The sequence below is a fragment of the Callithrix jacchus genome, chromosome 19, assembly GCF_049354715.1.
Source record: "Callithrix jacchus isolate 240 chromosome 19, calJac240_pri, whole genome shotgun sequence".
Classification (NCBI taxonomy): domain Eukaryota; kingdom Metazoa; phylum Chordata; class Mammalia; order Primates; family Cebidae; genus Callithrix; species Callithrix jacchus.
Genome location: NC_133520.1, coordinates 18,834,374 through 18,858,265, shown reverse-complemented (window position 1 = coordinate 18,858,265; position 23,892 = coordinate 18,834,374). Strand labels below are relative to the sequence as shown.

The window sequence follows — 23,892 nt, the reverse complement described above, 5'->3', positions numbered from 1 at the left end:
GTGTGAGCCACCACGCCCAGCCACTTATATCTTTTTTTAAATAGGATGACACTGATAGGATTTTTGGAACCTCCTTCTGTTGCATGGCCAGAGTATTTAGGTGTAAGCTGGGGTACATGCTATTTTCCAGCTGTGGAGGCCCTCACACAGCCCCACATAGCCTCTCCCAGCCCTCACCAAAATCTACCTTCAGATTTTGGCTGAAATACTCCACTCCTTCTTCAGTCATTCATACTTCTGAATTCGTGCTCTGGCACCATGCGGACCCATGTGTTTAGATTTCTGGTCAATAAAAAACTGTACAGACCCTTACTGCCAAAGACAGAAAGAGGATAAATGAGGAACATTCTCCTTGGAAGAAGAGAAGGAAAGGGGAACAAAGAAAGGTAATATTCCCAGAAGATATCTGTGTCACCATTTTTCTTATTTCTTATTTACTTACTATCTCATTTCATTGTGTAAAAGTTTGAACTGCCCCACCTCTAATACACACACATACCCCACACAGTCTTTCACTATCTTTTACTTAAACACCTCCTTCCATCTTCTGTGCTTTCCCTCCAGTAACACTGCCATCTTCTCTAATACGACTATTTTTAAAGTTGGCTTTAACTCATGCAGTGCCCTCATGCCTGGCGCATTGTGTTCTTTCACTTGTGGAACTCATGGATGTTATCTCTTAACCTCCAAGAAGGTTCTCTTCCTCGTCCCTTCTGGTTATCTAGGTCCCATCCAAATTTCATCCCTAACTTAAGACCCATCTTCTCCCTGAAGACTTGGGATGAATATTGAGGTGGATGTGCACATGATTACCACACTCTTTTTATTATTATGATTATTGTTCTTAATATAGAGATGGGGTCTTGCTATGTTGCCCAGTTTGGTCTTGAAGTCCTGGGCTGAAGCAATCCACCTGCCTTGGCCTCCCAAAGTATTGGGATTACAGGTGTGAGCCACAGTGCCCGGCAGGTTACCATACTCTTTTAGCTGATATAATATTAATAGCATTAAATGCATTTGAACTGAAAATCTATAATTGAAAAAGTTATCAAGGATGTTAGAATAACATCTCTTTACAAATAATTGGTTTGAGTCTGGCGTGGTGGCTCATACCTGTAATCCCAGCATGTTGGACCAGCACTTTGGGAGCTGGAGGATCACTGGAATCCAGGAGTTTGAGACCAGCCTGAGAAACAAAGCAAGATCTCCAGCTCTACAAAAAATAAAAAAAATAGCCAGGAGTGATGATGGTGTGTGTGTGTGTGTGTGTGTGTGTGATGATGGTGTGTGTGTGTGTGTGTGTGTGTGATGGTGTGTGTGTGTGTGTGTGTGTGTGTGTGTGTGTGTGTAGTCCCAGCTACTTGGGAAGCTGAGGTGGGAAAATCGCTTAAGCCCAGGAGCTGAAGGCAGCAATGGGTTGTGATCACTCTATTGGACTCCAGCCTGGGCAACAGTGACACCCTAACTCTAATTTTTTTAATTAAAAAAGGATTGATATGTTTACTGTAAACCATTCCTATCTATTTACTAATATAGGTTTTCCAAAATAGTACCTTGAGCAAGTCTCTCTCTCTCTCCATATATATATATATATGGTAATTTCCATTCAGAAAGAATACTCATTAGCTTGTATTACATCTGAAATCATGTCATTAGTTATTAATTGCTTTGATTAAAGTTTTTGTAGTATTATGAGACGCCTATTAAAATACAAATATCCCAGAGAGAGATAACACTCCAAGCTCATTATCAATGATTTGCATCTTTTCAGGAATTATTGCAGGATTATCTATGAAATATCAAATCACTCTCCACCTGTGATGGGAAATAAGTAAATTCAGCCACATGAGGAAGCCCACTACATGACTACTTCTGCGTCATGATATCAGGACAATTAGAGGAGACTGCCTGCTACTCAAACTCCACCATCCCATCCCAAATATTTTATTTTAAGTTTTAGCCAAAAGTGTTTTTGTATACTATTAAATACAAATATTCCTGAAAGAGGGCACACATGAAGCCCATAATGTTATTTTTTTGTATCTCTGAACAAATGCATTTATCAGATTCTTCAAGATGCTGACCTAAACCCTTTACTGTTTAATTCTCTGAAATGTCTTCAATAATTATTAAGTCCTAAGACTTCAACCTTAATGGTTATTGAAATAATCATAAATTTCTGTGATTTGCTCTCATATGGTGTCCACACCTAGACTGGAATATTCAACTAAGTAGTGGACATCCCCATCTACACTTCACACTCAAAATGCCCAGAACCAACACATGCTATTCCCTTCATACCTGCTTTTCATTTGCTGCGGGTTTGCTCAGCCACACAGTAGCAGTAACATCACTCAAGTAGTAACATTAGAGGCATCTTTCTTCTCTTCCCTACAGTCAGTGTTTATATCCTGAAGATTCCAACTCAGTGATACCTCGCACTTGAAGGGCTCTCATTTGGAGGCCCCTGTCTCATGCAGACCTGCGGTTTTCCTCCCTAGACTCCCAAAAGAGCTTCTTACTCACAATCCCCAGCACCACTCCCCCCTGCACATCGCTCTTCCTAAAGCTCAGCTTCGACCGTATCATCGTCCAGTTTGAAAACTTGAATGTTCCCCATTGCTTATTAAATTCAGACCAAACTCATCTTGCTGTTCAGTATATATTGTGATACACTGTATTATGTATTATCATATATAATATTAAGATACACTGTATTATTATACACTTCTGCTTCCACGTACCCACTAGTAAAACCAGAACACTCACTCCCCTCAAAGATTTCTGTTGCTTTCCAAGCTATGTGCCTTTCCTCAAATTGTTTCCTCCACATTTCACTCAATCCCCATTTCCACCCATTGAGAGCTACCTCTCTTCAAGATCAACTTCAGTTTTACTTTCTTCACTAAGTCTCTGACTCTCCCAGTGGGATGTGATCGTCTCAGCATGGGACTCCCATGGCGTCCGCTGTGCCCTGACTTACTAAATAGTAGCATCATGTCTATGAGTGTCTTATGCTACTCACTATATTGACAAACCATAAGTCTAGGAGCAGTGTCTTATTAATCTCTCCTTCAACTGCAGTACCTAGATCAATTCTCGCATATAAAATGCACATAATTATTGAAGTGCTTCTGAATGACTTTTGAAGGAGGATAAGAAAGAAAGTGGAGGAGTTCTGAAAGGGTGGCTATGCCAAGAAATTATATCATAGGCTCCTGGAGAGCAACTTTACACAGTTTGTAATCTTGCATAAGACTGTGGCTTAGCACAAGCGTCTTGGCAATGATGAAAATCTGCTTTGGGGGCAAGGCAGGCTGGTCCAGAGCACTAGCATCCATTTGGATGAAATCTAGTACTGGGGACTCTCAGGAAGGGAGGGCAACATGAAACCACTGGGTCCCAGGAATCTTGGTAGTATCTTCAGGTCCTGAAAGGTTGCAGGGAAGATGGCAGCTCTAGGCCAGAGGATTCTGGGAGGCAAATGAGGTAATAAAACTAACTGCCTGTTTCATCATTCTACATATACTAGATTAGACTATCACTATTTTAGTCTTGTTTGGGTTCTATATATACATGAAACTGTCAGTCAGTTGTTCAATCAATCTTTATATATTTATCGAGTGCTTTCAATATGCCAAGCACTTGCACTGTGCTAGGTGCTGAAGTGATGGGGGCTAACAAAAAAGACAAAAGTCCCTGCCCGTATGGACCTTACTTTCTAGTGGAAGAAGAGATGTCATAAATTGAAGACATGCATAAAATATTAGAAGGTGATCTTTGTTTTATCCTCTGGATGAAAATCAAGCAGGCTATAAAGGTGAAATGTTAGAATTTCAATCATAATGGTCAGGGCTTATTAAGAAGGTGATAGTTGAGCAGGGATGTGGAAGACGTGAACATGTGTCTGTGCAGCCACCTGAGGAAAGAGCTCCACAGGAAGAAGACAGAGCCAGTGCAAATGTTCCGAGGAAAGCAAGGCTGGCAGTTAGAGAAACAGAGAGGAGGCCGGAGTGGCTAGAGTGGTTGGAGGCAGAGTGAGATCAGAGAAATACAGACTTCTAGTCTTTGTAGGCTATGGCAAAAACGTGGCTTTTATTTTGGAATGGGGAGCTCCAGGAATAGCTTTGGCAAAAATTGACACCATTGCTGTTGACCTGGGATTGAACCAGAAAGAGGACCAAAGATGTAAGCAGGGAGATCAGTCAGGAGGCCATTTTACGATCCTGGGCAGAAGATGGTGAAGAAAGCGTGGACCAGAATGGTGGTGGTAGAGATGATGAGAGGGGATCCAACGCCAAGAAAAATATTAAAGGTAGCATCTCGAGGACTGTCTGATGTATTAGATAGAGGAGATGAAGGAAAAAAAGTCAAGGATGACTCTAAGGATTTTTGTCAGTGCAACTAGAAAAATACTACTGTTTATTAATGGAGACTATTAACAGTGGCATGAGTTGGGAAAGCAGAAATAATTAGGGGTTGAGTTTTGGATCTATAAAGTGTGTGATACCTATGAGGCATCTACATGTAGTCTGGAAGTCAGGAGAGTCTGGGCTAGAGACATGAATTTGGGCGTCATCAGAATATAGACAGTATTTGAAGGCAAGAGACTAGATGAGATCACAAGAGAGGGCCATAAAGAAGAGCCAAGGTGCAAGGACTGAGCTTGAGGCACCCCAACATCCAGAGGTCTTAGAGAAGAGGGGGAACCAGCAAAGGAGGCTGAGAAGGAACCACCAGTGAGGCAGGAGGCAAACCAGGTGGGTGTGTTGTCCCAGGAGCCAGGATACAGATGTTTGAAGGAGGAGGGGGTGGGCAGCGGGGTCAAATGCTGCTTACGCGTCAAGTTAAATAGATGCAAAATGGCCTTTGGATTTAACAATCTGGAGGTCATTGGTGACATTGACAAGCACAGTTCAACGGAGCAATGGGATAAGAAAGCCTCAGAGGAAAAGGTTTGAGAATAGAAGAGGAATTGAAGAGATTGGGTACAGATGCTTCATCTTGTCATAAAAATGTGGTCTTTTCTTTGTTTTTGAGATGGAGTCTTGCTCTGTTGCACCCAGGCTGGAGTGCAGTGGCACAATTTTGGCTCACTGCAACCTCTAGCTCCTGGGTTCAAACGATTGTCCTGCCTCAGCCTCCTAAGTAGCTGGGAATAGAGGTGCCCGCCACCACACCAGGCTAATTTTTTGTATTTTTAGTAGAGACGGTGTTTCACCACGTTAGTCAGGCTGGTCTTGAACTCCTGACCTTAGGTGATCTGCCCACCTTGGCCTCCCAAAGTGCTGGGATTACAGGCATGAGCCACCGTGCCAGGCCAAAAATTGTCTATTTTTTTTGAGCCAGTAATTCAAACTTTCAATTAATCCAAATAGGCACTGTGTCCACAACAATTTGAATAAGCCAAATTTTACTTGTGAAATCTCCCTATCAGACAAAGCACAAAACGGTTTTGTGAAATGGGTTTCAGCAATTTTAAGTCTGGAAGTCTCTTTGTTAACTGAAGGAAAACAACCACTTCCTTCAGTAAATTTGCAGCTCAAAGTATTTTAAGTTTTATCATCAAACTTCTATTTGGAACATCTCATACACACACACACACACACACACACACACACACACCAAAATGACATTATAGTTCTCAGGTGAATATTGTACCTCATTATAAATAACATTTACTCATTCCTAATATTTCACTATTGATTTATAGTTTTTTTTTCATGTCATGGCTATCACATACTCACCTTAAATTTGTAATGAGGTTTCTCTTTCCATAGACATTTGACTGCCTTTTGTACTTGTAGACACAGGCTCATGTTGTCAACAGTTGGGCATTGGATCTCAGAAAACATTAAGCTTGGGATTAAAAGCAGGGCAGAGAAAGCTGTCAGTAACACATGCTAACCTAATGTATCTGACGAGGACAGGGACTAGTTCATATCCAGAACTGCAAGGATGCTGTGAAGTACAATGACGTGATACTTGTGATATCATTTTGCTGTAACATTAAAGCCAAGAGTCTTCTCGACCCAAGGGCAATGCCAGTTTCCCAGAAGGCTCATTTCTCAGAGCCACAGCTCCAAAGATGCCAGTGCACCCATGCTGATACTTAGTCTCATGTTATTTCTCAATTTTATGCTTAATTTGCTCCTTTTGGTTTTATGTATTTTGACACAGCCAAGTTTATGTGGGGATTTCCCCGTAGTCCTTTAAATGCTATAAAACTTTAATATAGGGAGATAAAAGCCATAATAAGCCATGCCTTCAAGCCCTCACATTTAGTTCTTTATCTGAGTTTCACAATAACCACTTTTAGATATTGATTTGGATTTCTAAGTACTTGCACTGCTTTAAATGCCCTTGTGCCTTTCCTGATCCTTCTCTCCCATCCAAATGAAAATTATATTCTACCCTTAACCTGGACATGCAACTTCCATTGACTGCACAAAATGGCATCTTTACAATTTTTAAATTATCATCATAGTGGCCAACATCGTGCATGTGAGCCAATGAAATTTAATATGGTTCAGAATAAAGCCAAGATGGATGCCCAATTCCCAATTTTAGGCATCCAACCCTGGAACGTCTTCTGGAAAAAATGAAATAATGCTCCTGGTAGGCTGTTGGGTTTGTCTGTTTTCAGCATAATTGCCATATCTCAGCTTCCTAATACCTTTAAAACCTCTGAGAGTCTTTAATGTACAAAGTTCAACAAAAACACCTTTAAAACAGATTAGTTCTAATTATGTTTAATATTGGTTTGCTGCTTTATTGAATAAACTACATTTGCTTTAAAAAAAAAAGGAAATTCACTTAACTGAATGTCAGTCACCCAAGTTTTAAGTGTACAAATGAAATGGAAACATTTATTACACAAATTTAATTACAATTCTAAGAAATAAACATGCAAATTAGACAGAGTTCAATTTGCAGATGCTAATCCCCATCCTTGTTCTTGTTCCTTCCTCCCTTGATTTTCAGTCTGTGCGGCTTCTTGATTCCTAGGGAGCCAGGCAGCCAGAGGTTTGGTTTTTCACAGTCGGAGGATCACTGTTTTAAAGAAGTGTTATATTTAGCACATCTGGCATAGTGGCAGTAAACAAACATTATAGTCTTTGTAACACTTTTGTGCAGGTGCCTTCTCCAGATTTTATTAGGGCTATGCCTTCCAAGCCTCTGCCTTCATTACACATGAAATGATCCATCTCGACTATGGAGGGGTCCCTAGACAAGTTATGAATTAATGCTTTTTAAAAACAAACTCCGATTGAGCCCATTATAGGAGAAAATTGCTATTTGCAAAATATTCTGATTCCAAGGCTTAAGTTACATTCTCTTGAGCAAGGACAACCTCTTGTATTACTTTTTATTTCCTGGAGGTTTTCCCTGGAGGCTCCCCACCCAGAAAGAGTTGCCAATTCAAGTTGTAGCAGGACCATGGCTGCTTTTTTTTTGTAGGTACGCAGCTCAGGCGGGGGCGGGCGGCGAGGGGAGAATAACTGTTTGGTCCTGCAAAGACATCTGTTTCTCATCTCCGTTTGCTGTGGCAAAGGAGAAGAAAGTCTTTTGCAAAGGGTGGGAAAGGCACAGATTTTTTTTTTTTTTAAATCAACACGCACACACAACAACAACAAAACTAAACCAAATTTAAAAAGACAAGACATCTCGGAAGGTTGCAGAATGAATATATCATTCGGCTGGAGCCGAGCCCCCAGGGTTAGGGCGGGAGCCCGAGAGCGCGTGGGGTCTGGGCTGCGGGCTGGAGCTGGGCCCGAGTGTCCCCGGGCACCGGGAGGGGAGGGGAGGAGAAGGAGGAGGGAGGGCGGGAAGGAGGCAGGGGGCGGGCTGGGGTGGGGGTGCGGGAAAGGCGCCCCGTGTGCAGCCTGAGGAGCGGCGGCGGCGGCGGGAGCAGAGGGAGGGAGGGAGAGCGGGCGCGCTTGTCATGTTCCCTCTCTCACCCTGGGGGCATCCTGCAGAACCTCTCCTCGGAAATCCACGGGGAAATGGCAAACAGGATTGACGGGTTTCACACGCTCCTCGCTAGACAGAGCCGCTCATTACCATAACCGTCTGCAGCGACGGCCGCGCAGCGCCCCAGTCGCGGCGGCGGGACCTGCCGGGACCCTCGCCCGCCGCACAACCGCGGTCACCGCCGAGCGGGCCGCCGGGCCGGGACCTGGACCTGCGCGAGTGTGCACCGGCGGCCGGGCTGGCGCCGAGCCCAGAGCGGACCAGCAGCAGCTCGAGCGCTGCGGCCGCCGCCTCCCCGCTGACCCCGCGGTAAGAGCCGGGCTGGGCGCGGGCCGCGGGGGCGGGAGGGCCGGGCCCCGCCGGGTGGAGGGCCGGGGTCCCCAGGGGCTCCTGCCCCCGCAGACGGAAACCCACGCGGCCTCCCGCGCGCCCTCCCCGCACCAGGGCTGCGCCGAGGTCACCGAGTGGACTCGCAGCGGGGCCGGGGCGGCGTGGGGGCCAAAGCACAGCTGGGCACGGAGGCGGCGCGGGCTTTTCCCGGGGCTGGCGTGCGCAGCGGCGCCTTCACCAGGGCGGGAATCGCCGCCTCCTCTAGGGCTGCTCGGGTTGCCACCCGCGCGCACCGAGACAACTCCAGGGACGGGTGGGGTCAGCAGCTCGGGTGAGACCTCAGGGTCCTCGGTGGCCGCTTAGTCCCTCATCCTCGGGGACCGGGGTCAGTAGGAGAGGTGCCCCCAGGTCCGGACGCCGCGGCGTTTGGCAGATAGGGAGGGAAGGATTGTGGATGTCAGGAGCGCGCGTTTGCAAGAAAAAGGAATTGATGCAGTAGCTGACACCTTCTGTCCCCCGCCACCTCCGCCCCCGCACCCTCCTCCCAGGCACCAAGCCGCGCTGCGGGCGGCGGCGGCTCCTCTGTCCTCAGCTCACCTCCCCGGCGGGCTGAGGCTGCTGCCCGCCTGGTCCACGCCTCCGCCTCTCTCCTCCCTTCCTCCCCTCCCGCCTCTTCGGCCCTAGCAACTTTCCGAGTGCCCGGCTGCGGCCGGAGAAGCAGAGAAGAGGCGTCCCCGCCGCCAGGTCCCACGGGCGCGGGGCGCTCCCGCAGCCGCGGGCCTCCAGCCTGTTTGGCTGGCTAGGGAGGGAGGGCCGGGCAGGCATCTGCTGCGGGCTGGAGCGCGGGGGCCCGGGCCAGCCCCGCCAGAGCCCTGCCAGCCGCCGTGAGTCATTTCCTTGGAATCCTACCTTTGGTGTTTATTTCCCTTAGAAGGAAACTTGGCTGAAAAAAAAAAAAAAAAAAAGGATAAGACATAAAGAATAATAATAGCTCTTATTCTCCAGAAGAGGCACACGGCTCCGGCACCGCAGGAAGACAACTTGCCTTTGTTCCCGGACACTTGGGGTGTTGTTTACTTTCTCCTGTGGCCAGCGGCCGGCGGGCGCTGCTGGCTACCCCAAGAGGGACTGAGGGCTGCGGCACCGACCCCCCGGGGGTGTGTCTATGCGGGAGCCAGGATATGGTTGGTGGCTGCCGCCCGCCTTCAAGAGGTCTGTCCTCCAAACCTCGGACCTCCCTTCTCCAACCTTGGGCACCCCTTCGTGCTCACTAGGCCCAGCACCTGCAGCCCCAAACACAAGACCCAGCTTCAAGCTCTTGGCCTCGCGGGGCTGCAGCTGAGAAATGTACTTTCCAGGGCAGACAGGTGTACTGCAGGGACCGGCAGAAAAGCGACATCTGTCTGTTTAGAAGGGTTGAAGGATTTTGCTCGCCCATCTAGGCCCTTCCACTACTACCACCAGGAGCCGCAGAAGCTGTTGAGATCACTTTAGGACAATGTGGAGGTCAGGGGCTTGATGCCATTTAAGGCTGGCAGCATGGATCGGGGGTGGAAATACCCCTTTACTTCCCTGCTTTCCAATGTTGGAATCAGACTGCTAACTGCTGTAATGATCTTAATCAAATGCTCTCCACTTTTCAATGACAGATGGAAGAAGAGGTGGACAAAGAATGACCTGGAGCCCCTTGTTAGAGTCAAGGTGCCGCTGATTTCGTAGCTACCCTGTTTTGTGTGTCAGCACCTCCTGTTAGCATCATAATTGCTTCGAGGAAAGAACAAGCCCAACTCATCTGGAAAAACCAAATTGTATAGAAATGTCTGGTAACTTTAATATGAACATTTGCTGGAAAAGCTTGACATTCTAGCCCTCAGTCTTCTGGGGAGGCTGGATGTGTCATTCCACTGCATCCACCTGGGTCACAGAACAGACATGCAGGAGCCTGAGAATGAGGGGTTAGGGCTTTATTATTATTATTTTTTAATCTTTTAAACCCATGCAGAGACCAAAACACACTCTGACACCTGCCTTTGAATCCATCACCTCCGATCGTAGAAAATAAATTTTGCCATAATGTATATCTTTGTCTTTATTCAATATTAATAGAACATGAGTTTGTGGACTTGAACTGCTGAGGTCCGTAGCTGAATTATAATGTAAATTTCATCGTATAGAGAATTATGACAGTTTAGATCTCTACATGTAATATGAAGAAAGATTCGTGTTAAGCATTTGTGCTTACCGCTGCACGGTCCAATTTTTCGTGAACATTGAATTTGCCTTCTTAATTTGTTAACAGCTAGTGTAAGTTCTAAATAGACTAGGAAGACTCAATTGCAAAATCTCCTCCCTGCTTCCAAATAATCCCAGCTCATTCATGACTTATTCAGATTTACATAAATCACTTGCAGAACTCAGTCTCTCTAGTTTAGGATTTTGTGTGTGACAGTTCTCAATTTAAAAAAGAAAAACTTTCTAAAATTAGATATTAAAATAGAGATATTGTAGAACAAAAAAATAGCCAAGATAAAAACTGTTATGCCATGTTTCAAGTTCAAATGCATAATAGGATCTCATATGGTGGAAATAATACTAACAAATAGAAACACTGAAATCCCCAGCAACCAAAAAAGCTACTACCAAAAAGCCATTAAAATATAAACAAACTCTGAAGAACATAAAACAGCACAGGGCCCATATAATGTCCTATTAAACAAAAGTAATTGCTGCAAATGCTTTTCTTTCTTAAGGGGCATGAGTTTGTTAACCTGCTTTTGTTTACATGAAATAAAATTCTGCATAGGCAAAAGGCTTGGGTCTTATTTCCATGATCTAACACGAAAGTGAGTGTAAAACTTCAAGCTGGAAAATGTTGATTCTCTCAGTAAGAAAGGGCTACTGACTCTTGAAAAGCCACAATTCATGTGCTCTTGGCAACAGCATTTCCTGATACGATTGTCTCTTAGAATAGGTTAAGAAACTGGACCATTTCATGAGAGTCTTCCAGGGAATAAATCATCATGAAGTTTGATACCCTACTTGGATGTGGAGTTTGAGAAGTGCTGATAGACAGAAGGGCTTAATTTGTTAAATTGATGTAGGCTAAATTGCTTTGTTGATGACTCAAAGATAAAAATAAATGACATGTCCCATCATTTCTTTATAAAGATTTAATTGAACCTTTCTTTTCCCCACTTGTAAAAAGGTTTACTAATAAGTCCTTACTGATGTCTCTTTGGAGGGCATCTTAAAAGAGAAGGGGGAGGTGGTTTAGCAGCCCAAATCAGTTGAGTCCTAATTCTCTCCACTGACCTGTACACCTTCCCTGTCTGTCAGAAGGTCTTACTTAATTATTCAGTGTGGTTGGGACAGAATTCGAGACCTCAGAGAGAAGACTGGGTGAAAGGTAGAGTCATTGCTGCCAAGAACTCCTCTTTTAGTCAGAAGGACATTGTCACTTTAATGATGCTATTTCGCCTTACCCTGCTGTTTCCTCCTTTTCCTTGGAAGTGGACCCTTTTTATATCATGTAGGTAATAATAGTCTCTCATGAGACAATGATAGATTCACTCTTTCCCAAAAGCATTACCAGCTGTATCATTTGGAAAAGAAAGCAAGAATTGGGCCCTTAGTTTATATTTGAAAGACAATCAATCTTTAGAAAGTGAGCCTGACATCACTTGTATGACAGTTCTTGAAACCACAAAGTGGGATAGTGGGGGCTTGGGTCTCCTAAAGGGATTGGCAGTTAACAAGGCACTGAGGCTGCGCTACTGTCACGACTGGTCTATGGCCCAAGGTCTTTTTACTTTCGTATCAGACTCTCTTCTCCCTTGAACTTACTCTTGACCCTACCTTGAGACCTGCATAGGACCAAGTGAAGACACAGAGCCCCCATGAAAGTGGCCTCACTGCCTGAGCTATGGAGGGACCCAGGAAGCCTAACAGAGCAGAGAGGCTCCCATCTCCCTGCAGGCCCAAGGGAGAGAAGGGCGTGAACTGGAGAGAAGGGCAGTAATGTGTTGCCTCTTGGAAAGTTTCTGCTCTGTGTCTGGGCTTTGCAGTGTAAAGAGTTGTTGGCTGCCTCTGGCCCCAGAGCCTGGCTCCTGTTTAATATTCTGCCTGCTCCGTTGATGTTGTGCTTGGCTCCTGTGGGACTGCAACTCACGGCTTGAAACTGGAGCCAATTTTCTGTCTTCATCTCGCAGTGTTTTGACTGGAGGCAGATCCAGTTCAGGCCGATCAGGGCTGGTGGAAACAACTACCAAGTGTCTCTCTGTCTGCTTTGCTTTGGGAGAAGAAAGTGGAGGGAGCCCCAGCATGTTGTAGAGGAACTGGCCTGCGGAAACGAGAGGAGGAGGGTGCAGGGGGCAGCGGAACAGACCAAACCTCAGAGCATCAGTCGGAATTACGGTGGAGATGTCTGCTTCCCCTGCCCTTTTCTTTTGATTGATTAGTGGATTTCATCAAAGGAGGCTCCCGGGGGATTGACTAGAAAATTGATTTTGCTTTATTAATAGAAAGGAAGCGCAAGGGTTTTGGCTTCTAAGTGGTACATTTTCTTTGGAAGGTCAGAAGGAAAATGTGTTTGGGAGGCAAAGCAGCTGTCTAGAAGAGGGCTGAGGGGAATCTGAGAACAATAAAAAATGGGATTTTAAAGATCCGCCCATGAAATGCAGATTGCCGAACACAGAGGCTGAGCTAATAGCAGCAAGAGAGTTTGCCGAGGTTTTCTTTGAAAAATAATAAAATGTCTCAGGGTGAAGGGGAGTGGCAAGAAGTAAAAGTTTCCCAAAGCAAAGAAATGAAGATGCCAAGGCCCTCCCTTGGCTGGCTCTTGATTAGGGCTATTTTCTTCATTCTTGTTTTTTTTTATTTTCTTTTCAGATCTGAGGCTGTCAGAGATGACTCTGGTTCTGTCCATGAATAGATTCTGCGAGCCCATTGTCTCGGAAGGAGCTGCTGAAATTGCTGGGTACCAAACACTATGGGAGGCTGACAGCTACGGAGGCCCAAGCCCTCCAGGGCCAGCACAGGCTCCTTTGCAGGGAGACCGGGGAGCTGGTCCCCCGCTGGCAGGTATTGCCCTTGATTCCCTCCCACCCCCGCCCCTCGCTGCCCTCTGCAGCCAGCCTGGTGGACAGGAAATGGTGTCTGGGTGCCCTTCTGAGCCAGGAGAGCTAAAGCTCCAAGGACTTACCAGGTTGCCTGTGTGCCTCTCATAAGTGAGTCCAGAGCTCCAGAGAGAGGACCAGAGGTGATATTTAAATTGCATTTAAACCTGTGTCTACCCGTGCTGCTGCTTGCATATAAGTCATGTGTCTATATTACTAAGAGGGCCAAACTAGATATTGAAACTCTGAATTTGGGTTTTGGTTTTCCACCCTGTGGAAGTGGATGGTTCTGTCACAACTATGAAAACTATGGTGGGCTCAACAATGACACCAAGGAATCTGCACTTTGGGCCAACAGCTATGTGCCTCTTTTCTTTATTAACCCATTTATGCCCAGTGTTCCATTATTGGAACGCTAAGCTTGAGGGAGATATTTATACCCTACTGCTCAAGGTCATCACTAAAGCCTGATGTTTTACACAAAAAATTTTGCAACCTCTGGCATAAATGAGTTAAGGACACAATTGTTTTAAGTTCCTTTGGATTTCTGTGCAGTACTACCTATTTTTTAAAAGAAACGAAAACATAAAACAAGTACTCAATGAAGTTTGTTTTGCTAAAAAAGATTGAAAGCTGTGGTCTTCATGGTTGACATACTACATCTTGGAGAATGAAAAGAACATTAGTTACTCAAAATTTAATTCAAAATTTAAAAATTTTGAATTTTGTATTTTGAAAAAAAGGAATGTTGTAATTCCAGTGTGCAGGTAACCAATTGTTTACTAACCTAAAGCAAATAATATTTTAAAGTTGTTTGGTTATCAGTGGTTAAAGATGTATGCATTTGAACAGTGGTGCTATGTTATCATGGATTTAACTAAACAATTTAAATAAATACTAATATATTCAGAGTAATTACACTCCTCCCCTTTATGAATGTTGCAGTTTCCTTTTGCATAAAATTAAGATTCTGTGTATTTAGTAAATGCTAAAATATGTCATTTTCCTCTGTAACTGCCTAGAAATCTTTTCCTAGCCTGGGTCATAGGATTCCGTATGATAGCAACTATTAAGACAAATGTTTATTTTTAATCACCACATGTACAGACAAATATGTAGCCAAGTTATCCTCTAGAAGGAAAGGAAACTAAAGTATTTTGTTTGGAGAACCTCTGGCAAACCACATGTCATTTGTCATATCTGATTTATTACCACAGGATCACATTACAGGGGAATTTCAAATCCTATAACAACATCCAAGATCACATACTTTAAGAGGAAGTATGTGGAAGAAGAGGATTTTCACCCACCACTCAGCAGCTGTAGCCATAAAGTATGTTTGTTTAATAGTCATTATTTTTATTAAGAATTTAAGATACTTAGTAACAGTTGCTTGATCCACTTCCAGAAATTAAATTGTTTCACCCAAGCAATGAAAATGAGCCACTTTTCAGTGGAGCCTCATTAATTGTTGTCACTTTTTTGGGTCCTGTGTTATTTTTCACAAGTACTTGAAGAAAAAGTTGGCAAGAGCTCTCCTACCCAGAAATATCAAAATTATGTAATCCAAGGATTTTTTTTTAAACGTATGTTTTAATATTCCTCAGGATGCATTTCGGGTTATGGTTCTTCCTCACTTTTGTGTCTGAGAATGCACTTGTTCTTTCCTGTCGTGTTCTCTCCAGTCTGAGTTCTGGCTCCTGCAGCCAATGCTACATCCATGTGTGTCCACGTGGGGTGGTTACGCAGGGCTTTTCCTGACTTCTTATGGGTAGACTCACCATCCTTGAATGTGTGCATACAAGTAGAAATATGCACTTCATTGGACATTGGTTACATATAAGTTTGTTGAAACATAGACTTGATTTCCAAGAAAAGACCAAAGCTAACTTTTTTTGTAGGTATAGTAAAAAAATAATAATAACAAGATGGGAATATTCTATAGAATTATGAAACTGGGCATCTAAACTTTTGAAATATCAGTTCCTTTCTCTTTAGGTAACTACCTTCATTTAATAACTACCTGCTGATTTAATTGAGGCGGGTATAACCTCAGACCATAGTTGTCTGAAATGCAGAGAGGATTTTCAATTCATCTTTCTCTCTGTCTCCTCTTGCCTTCCCCCTTTGCCACCTCATCCTTTAGATGTTGCTTTTACCTTGCTCATAGAAAGATGGCAGAATGCGTTGGTAGGCACTGGGCTTTTCCCTGCATGTGGAGTCCCTGCCTTTGGTCAGTCTGAGCTGGTTTAGTTCACTGCTCCTCAGGTTATGCTGCCAGTTTGTAGTTTTGATGACCTGGAATAATGGTCCCCAGGACACAAGCAGTTTATTTCCTTTTTAGTTTCTGTGTTGTGGTTATAGCAGTTTCCCAATTGCTACTGGATTTGCACCAACCATCACAGAGTGATAGTGTCACACAGCTCAGGAATGAGTCCTCTCATTTCCTCTCACCATCTTGTCTCCCACTCAGCTCCACAAGGAAGCCACTTTGGTTCTTCAACTGACAGATTCTGTCAAGGTCCAAGCCTCATTAATTATTGTTGTCCTTGTATCAGGCAAGGATAATTGCAAGTATGAAACCCAAAGAATTAAAAGGGGGACAGCATTAAAAGCCAAATATCATGCTCCTTGATAGCTAGACCAGGGTTTGAAGTATATTCATTACGACTTGCATCTTGGCAATGAAACATGTATTGATGTACAGTGTATTAGAAACATGTATTGATGTACAATGAGTTACATGTCCTGTGTGTGTGTGTATTTGTATACACACACATAAAAAAGTACAAGTATCACAGTACAGCTTGATGAATTTCATGAGGTGAACATACTCATGTAACTAACATCCAGGTCAAGAACCAAAACATAACCAGCAACCAGAATCTTCCTTGTGCCTGCTTCTAGCACTACCCCTCCCTCCACTCACCCCAACTCCGAAAGTACCTGCTGTTCTGATTTCTAATAGCTTAGATTAGTTTTGTGTTTTAGCATCTCCCTTACTGGGACATAATAGATCAACCACCTGACCTGTCCCTCCTGAGGTCTGCACTGTGGCTTGATTACCTAGTGCTTGACCACACCAGCGAGTCAGGAAGTGGGAGGAAGCCAACATCGGCAGAACTGGGGACAGGCTCTCTAAATGAACCCTGGGGAACAAGACCACAACATGCCCTAGCCCAGACAGTGCCAAGATAGAAGCATGCTGTGATGATATTTTTATATAGTCCATTTTCTAAGCTTTCTCTCTTCCTTTTTTTCCCCCACTTTGGTTTGTAGACCATCTCAATTTTTGAGGAACGAGCCCACATCCTTTATATGTCCTTAGAAAAGCTAAAGTTTATCGATGATCCTGAAGTGTATCTCCGAAGATCTGTCCTTATAAACAATTTGATGAAAAGGATCCATGGAGAAATTATCATGCAGAATAACTGGTGCTTCCCTGCCTGCTCTTTCAATGGCACCTCCGCCCAAGAGTGGTTTATGGCTCAGGACTGCCCTTACCGAAAACGACCACGGATGGCCAAAGAGGAATGTGACAAGTTTCATGCCTGCTGCTTTTACCAAGAATGTGGTGGCCACTACCTAAATTTGCCCCTTTCTGTCAATGCTAATGTCGGAAGTGCCTCCACTGCTGCCTCTTCTCCCTCCACCTATTCCTCCTCCTCACCCTCCTCTTCCTCTCCCTCTTTGCCTTTACCCAGTTGTTCCCACCAGGTGGATTTCGATGTAGGCAGTCCATCTGTTTACAAGAGTGATGGCCAGATACCTGCCAACGAAATCTTTGTCACTAATGTCAGATCACTTGGCGTTCAGGAAAAGGCCAAATTAAATGATGAGAAAGCAAATAATGACACCAACAGAGATGGTGGCCCCCTCAGCCATGAACCTATGGGAAATGACCTTGCTTTTGAGTGCAAGGGCCAATTTTACGATTATTTTGAGACTGGATATAATGAAAGAAACAATGTAAATGAATCTTGGAAAAAGTCCTTACGGAAAAAGGAGGCTTCACCACCAAGTAACAAACTGTGCTGCAGCAAAGGGAGTAAAATATGAGCCATCTTCTCACCGAACTTTGAAGCATGCACAGCATGATCAGTTAGCGCTCATGAATTTTATTTTGAATGGATTTTGTAGTTTTGTACAACTGATAAAATTATGCCATGAACATGCCATGTCGTTTTAATGCCTGGAGAGCAGATTGCATAAAATATCTGTATAGTAGGCATCAACGAGCTTCTTACAAATGTGGTGATTTTTACCAAGAAAACAGTTGAACTGAATGCTTAAAAGTATATCATAGTTTTCTTACAGAAAAGATCAGTAGATTAGATTAGGGGACAACGTGCCCTTGCAATATATTTCCATTGCCCCCCAAGGAGCCTGTCACTAGCTAAGAAATTTCAACATGTTTGCCAATTAATTAGGGGGTTACTTGGTAAGCAAATCAATATAACCAGCAAAGTTATCTGCTTCTATGTGATACAATATTTTTTTTAATAAAAGACTGAAAACAGGGAGCTAGATGAAATGGCTTCATGGTGCTGTTAAGTATTCGTACCTAACAGTCTTGTGTGACAGATGAAAATAGCATGTAACATAATGAAACACACCTGTCTAGGGGCGGCAATCAGCAGTCTTACACAGAGAGGGAAGTCCCTGCAAGTTCCTAGCTTGCCTGTGATGGGCGATGAGGCTTTTAGAGAGGTGTTATACAGGGCGAATTTTGGTGCCTTACTTTATCTTAATTTTTGCCCATGTGAAAATTAAGGATAAATCAGAGTTACAGCAGGGATTTAACAAACAGGAGGAAAAAAAAACACAGGGTGGATCAATATGGTTTGGAAACTCAACTTTGAACTATTGTGTTCAACTTTTGATTCGACATCTCTATTCTTCCTTTATTTTTGATGCCCAATTGCTTTTGGATTTGGCATTTTTTCAGTAGGGATGGAGGAAATGAGGGAGAGCTGTTAGCAAGCAGCACTGGCTGCTCCAGCTTTTCTCTGGCAACTGTCTGTTGCTGGGGTTTGGGTTTTCTGGGTTTTGGGTTGTTCTGTTTTGTTTTCTTGTCCAATGAAGTTCACGAACCAGTGGCATGCATTATACTTTTCTCTGTTTTGCATCATTTCACTCGTTTAGATTATAAAAGCATGTGGGTTTTTATGTATGAACTTTGCTGTTGATTAAGAAGCACAATGTTAATAAATGATGTGGTGATCAATAAGGTTTTTCTTAAAGAATGTAAAGACTTTAGTTTTTGGAAAGTTATTTTGGAGAAATGGGACTTAATCTATAATTGTTACTATGTATTCGGTCTACATTTTCCAAATAATATCTTTAATTTGTACATTTGAAAAGTGTTCAGAGTGGCTCTCCTGCCATCCTTCCTTCCACTCCAGTCAGCTCTTCCTGCTAAACTGTATTCCACTTTCCAAGTTTGCTAATTGACTTGGGCCTCTTTAAACAATACTTCACAGAAACCAAATGCCAAATGGAGGAAATAAGTGAGCCCTCCCAGCTTCTCCAAGATAAAGCTTTTTTTATTATTGCTATTAATATTAAATATAGGTCTCATTCATACAGTGTATGAGTAGGATCACTTGGACAATTGTCCACAAGGACCAATTTTTAAAACATTTTCTTGCGTTATAGCTAAATAGTCTAGTAATGTTTTGTCCTTTATTTTCAATATTTGATAAACATTTGATGTTCAAAACTTAGATAATAGATGCTTGTATATGGACGTGTTGTAATAAAGTGAGGTTCTCTTGATATATATTTATTAAAATGATAAAAATTCATTAAGTTTTTTTAAAGTTTAATGGCTATTGGCTATGTTTCTCTTTTCCATTATTCTCTCTCCTTTAAAAAACATCTAGAAACTCAAGTGGATAGTGGCCACACAGGAGTTTTCTAAATTAAAGAGTATTTTAAAATGCCAATCTGACAGGTGTTTTAGAATGATCCCAGTTTGTAAGTTTATGTTTCTGTTGATTAAGAAGCACAATGTTAATAGATGCTGTGGTGATAAATAAGGTTATGTCTGAAAAAAATGTGAAGATTTTCCCTTCTGAAGTGTCTCTGAAAAAAAATGTAAAACATGAAGCCGTAAATACTGAATCTTAGCTGATTCCATTATGAAATGTCAAATTGTAAAGATGACCCATATGTAAATGGTTATAACAGCTACAGATTATTCCTGGTAGCATTCTATACAATTCTGTATTAATGTTCTTAGAAGCTAATATTTGATTAAGGGGGAAAGCTAGTTGAAAGATAATTAATTTGTCAAATATAGCATTCTTATTGCATGGAGATTTAAATATGAATGAAAGGACTTATCCTTCTGCTTTTTAAAAGCCCCCAGCATTACTAGATAGTGTTTTTCTTGAGGGCCAAAGCTGTAAAATGACAAAATTGGTGATTTTCAGCGGCACTCACCTGAGCTGTGAGCGCCTGCACCTGTTCAGTAGAACCCACTAGAATCACTTCTCTGCAGGATAAGTGATGGCTTTGAATTCAGCAGCATAAAAATGTTCTTTTTAGTCATCAAGTTTTTGTTACCAGGATATTTCTAGCATGGCAACAAAAAAAAAAAATGTCTTCACCAAAAAATAATTTGTAAACACCCATCCAAACTACAAAAATTCTCTTGTTAGTAGGTGAGAGTGCTAGGACTTCCTGTGTTCACCTCTCTCTTTTTTTTTTTTTTTTTTTGAGACAGAGTTTCGCTCTTGTTACCCGGCTGGAGTGCAATGGCGCGATCTCGGCTCACCGCAACCTCCGCCTCCTGGGTTCAGGCAATTCTCCTGCCTCAGCTTTCTGAGTAGCTGGGATTACAGGCACGCACCACCATGCCCAGCTAATTTTTTGTATTTTTAGTAGAGACGGGGTTTCACCATGTTGACCAGGATGGTCTCGATCTCTTGACCTCGTGATTCACCCGCCTCGGCCTCCCAAAGTTCTGGGATTACAGGCTTCAGCCACCGTGCCCGGCCCCTGTGTTCACATCTTATATACCCAACATTGTCTTCTATGCATGAGATATTCCATTAGATTTTCCTAGAGCGGCCAGGACACCCTTCATAGTAAGTTAAATCTCTTAACTGGATTCTATAGTTTTATATTGAGCAACTTGGAAAAGCTAAGACATCCTCCACCCACACTACTGTCTACCCGCCTGGAAGCAGCACCTTCTCTCATTGCTGTGCTCTGCTTTAAGGAAAACCTGATATGACAGAATCAAGACTATTAAAAGATAAATGAGGGGAAGTTTTCATTTAAGAAAGTGGCCTTGCTCCCCAAGAGTGCCTTTAATTGCTATTCCCCTAGGCATCTGGGTGCATATCATTAATGAAATCATTAACCTTTGTCTCTGATCCTGCCTTTCTAAAAATGGCAGATTATAGAATGTGGTCTGGCAGAGATTTTCAAGGGGCAAAAGTCTCAACATCATCTTTTCACTCAAAATCCTATTATTCTAAACCTCACTTTGTGGGGGTCCTAGGGACAAGATTGCAGGGACAGGGCACATGGAGGAAGAGAGAAAAATTCAAAACCAGCAGATGCCACTATCTGGCAATGAATTGAAAATTAGGGTAACATCTTCGGCATGATCTTTTATTAAGACAACAGAAATTTAGAACATTTTACGTGCTACTTTGTTAAACGGTGAAGCAGGTAAATGGAAGTACTTCTTTTTAGAGCTCATAGTTAACTCCATCAAGACATGGCTACCCATTTCTCCAATTATGAACTTGTATTACAGCTCCACTTAGTGACTTCCTTTCTGTGTATCAGGAGGAGAGCAGAGGACAACTTGTAGAAGACATGGCCACTAAGAGACATCAACTTCGAAACAACTTATAAGACAAGGATATAAGGATTCCTCTGTGGTGCAGCTAGACTTTTATATCCTTCTAACAAATTGTGAGCAGGAAATGTTTTTGGAAATAATTAGTTGTTAAATTTCATCTTTCTGACAGCCCCTTAAATTTGAAGTCATTTCATTTGTAGTTAAGGTTACCACATCCCTGCCAATTTTACTAGATCTTTTCAGAGACAAGGATTCAGCATGGCATTAGTAATGATGGTTTAAACTAGATGCAGAACTGTCCCACGAAGAGAAGAATGATATCAGTATTTAAATAATAAAAGAAGACACAATGTATGGTTTGTAGTGATTCATCTTCAAGATTGCTGTGTTTTGGTTCTGTGGTTGAAAATAAATGCACTAAGGATCTTTTAAGTTACTACAAGATGCCTGTGTTGCTTCCTTAGCTATAGTGTCTAAGCAAGGTATGTTCTCTTGACATGGGTAAAATGTTTCTATTGTATGTGATATAGCTACATGACCTGGGGTGAAACAGTTACTAGCTTGGAGATTATTTCCCAGCCCTGGGTACATGCCATATTTTAGCTGTGAGAACTCACTTAGGAAAAGCACTTGCAAATATGTAAGTTATGAACACTTGAATCTCGTATCCTGCCATAAAGTGCATCAGCAAGTGAGTTTAATAAAACATGCTGTTTAAAATAGTCTGTAATTTCCTGTTTCTGCATTTCCCTTCAGTATCTGTGACAGGCTGAAGAACGATGACTAAACGAAGGGAATTTACACAAGCTAGTCTGGTGGTGTTTGCAAACCATCACCGTGAGCTTCATCTTCTTTGGTAAACAGTCCTCTGGTGGGCTGTCTGTGGTTGGTTTTTTTCCTTGTTGTTGATCCAATTTGTTAATTTTGAAAATGCAAACTACTTATTCATAGTGTGGAAACACCTGCTTTTGTCCATGATAAAACTGATAGAAGGTATGGAGATGTATTAGTTGTTTCTCATGAAATTTCTTTTTTTTTTTTTGAGATGGAGTCTTGCTGTGCTACCCAGGCTGGAGTGCAGTGGTGAAGTCTTGGCTTACTGCAACCTCTGCCTTCGAGGTTCAAGCAATTCTCCTCCTCAGCCTCCCAAGTAGCCAGGAGCACAGGTGCCTGCCACCACACCTGGTAATTATTTGTATTTTTAGTAGAGATGAGGTTTCACTATGTTGGCCAGGCTGATCTTAAACTCCTGACCTCGTGATCCCCCACCTCTGCCTCTCAAAGTGCTGGGAGCTGCACCTGGCCACAGATAGAAATTTCTCATATTTCTCAACCCCTGTGGGGAGAACCTGCATATGAAAGAACTTGCAGAGATATAAGTTATGATCTTGGTTTCTGCCAACGTCTCCAGAACAACAGACAAATATCTGAACTTTGGGGGAAAGTACCTTAGGTACCCTACAGTCCTAATCCTACAGTCTTGTGCTGCCCAAAGCAGCCTGGTCTTCGGCAGGCATTGCCTCTATCCAGATCTGTCCGTGGAAGCAGCTGAGTCCAGGCATCAGGCATGTGATTCTCCACTGCTTCCTCTGGTCAGCATACACATGAACCCATCTTTGATGCTTCTAGACACAGTGGTTTTCTTCAGATACCTTCTAAGACGACCAATGAACTAAGCTCAGACGTGGTAAGAACCTGGTGTCTTCTCAATCAAGAGATGAGTTGATCTCTCTGAAATACACTTGGCATAGCACTCAGACATCTATACCATTTTCAAAACTCAAAACACACCTGTGTGCACAATAAGGAAAAGATAGAGAATGACAGGCTATGCAAGGGATTTTGGCAAAAGGTTGGAGGGTTGACCTCTGATCCAGTACAGTGAAGGAAGTCTGAGAAATATGGTGCTCCTGTACGCTGCAGAGTGAATCCACTCTCTTTAAGGAAAAGTCTGAAGACTGCAGAGGAAAGAAGACAGAATTTTTTGTTTTTTTGTCAAACCTCTTTAGGAAAAAACATTTCAGGGACTAAAGGATTTTTTTAAACTTTTTTTACAGGAAGAGAGAAATGGCTCATCTGCCTTTTCTGGAGCTGGGAGGGGTTCTCCTTGTTCTCCATGTCCTTAGATGCTATGCTTTTCAATAAACCCACCAAACTGTATTTGTGAATGGGGATAGTCATCAGCCCAAGGAATCTCTCTCCTGTTCAGTTTAGGCACAGAGGTTGTGGGTTTCTCACAAGACTGGAGTACAGCCAAGGGTTAAGAGTAGGGGTTTGGAGTTAGACTGCCTGGATGAAAATCTCAGCTCTGCTAGGGTGGCTGTGCGACCTGGGCCTTGGCCAACAGGCCACTTTACCTCCTAGATCCTTGGTTTACTCATCTGTAAAATGGAGTAGCACACATTATCCACCTCATAAGTTTGTCAGGATGAAAGGTTTTAATATCAGGGAAATGACTCAACATTGCCTGGGTGTACATTATGGGTTTGCAATGATTGAGCCTCCAAGACTTCTCCATCACTGTCCTAAACACCCTGCAGGTGGAACCCAACAGTGCCAGATCCTCCTTTCCGTGGAAAGTATTCAGCCTCTTTGGTTCTGTACAGCAAGCTTGAAGTTAAACAGGGGGATGGTATGAAACCTGGAGTCCCA

The 23,892-nt window shown here is 43.0% G+C and overlaps 1 protein-coding gene and 1 long non-coding RNA gene across 3 annotated transcripts; one reads left to right on the top strand and one right to left on the bottom strand.

Moving 5' to 3' along the window:
• Window positions 1–6,736: 6,736 nt before the first annotated feature.
• Window positions 6,737–9,434, bottom strand: LOC144580324 (uncharacterized). The gene is made up of 3 exons (XR_013529622.1): window positions 9,350–9,434; window positions 7,962–9,247; window positions 6,737–7,053 (listed from the first exon to the last, which is right to left on the bottom strand). It is a non-coding gene; the product is annotated as an uncharacterized LOC144580324 (long non-coding RNA).
• On the top strand, window positions 7,889–21,676 carry SERTAD4 (SERTA domain containing 4). Of its 2 annotated transcripts, XM_035280612.3 has the most exons (5): window positions 7,889–8,283; window positions 9,954–12,717; window positions 13,192–13,383; window positions 14,636–14,751; window positions 16,698–21,676. In XM_035280612.3, the coding sequence occupies exons 3-5, from the start codon at window positions 13,209–13,211 to the stop codon at window positions 17,475–17,477; spliced, it is 1,071 nt and encodes a 356-aa protein (XP_035136503.1). In that variant the 5' UTR covers window positions 7,889–8,283; window positions 9,954–12,717; window positions 13,192–13,208; the 3' UTR covers window positions 17,478–21,676. The 2 variants fall into 2 exon arrangements, with proteins under 2 accessions (XP_035136503.1, XP_017822074.1); XM_017966585.4 differs by lacking the exon at window positions 9,954–12,717.
• Window positions 21,677–23,892: the final 2,216 nt, after the last annotated feature.

Excerpts from the sequence above, each read along its gene's own strand:
- SERTAD4 (XM_017966585.4), top strand. The coding sequence starts at position 13,209 with ATGACTCTGGTTCTGTCCATGAATAGATTCTGCGAGCCCATTGTCTCG. Across the intron at positions 13,384-14,635 it reads AGCTGGTCCCCCGCTGGCAG|GATCACATTACAGGGGAATT; the intron begins GTATTGCCCTTG and ends TTATTACCACAG. Across the intron at positions 14,752-16,697 it reads TCAGCAGCTGTAGCCATAAA|ACCATCTCAATTTTTGAGGA; the intron begins GTATGTTTGTTT and ends TTTGGTTTGTAG.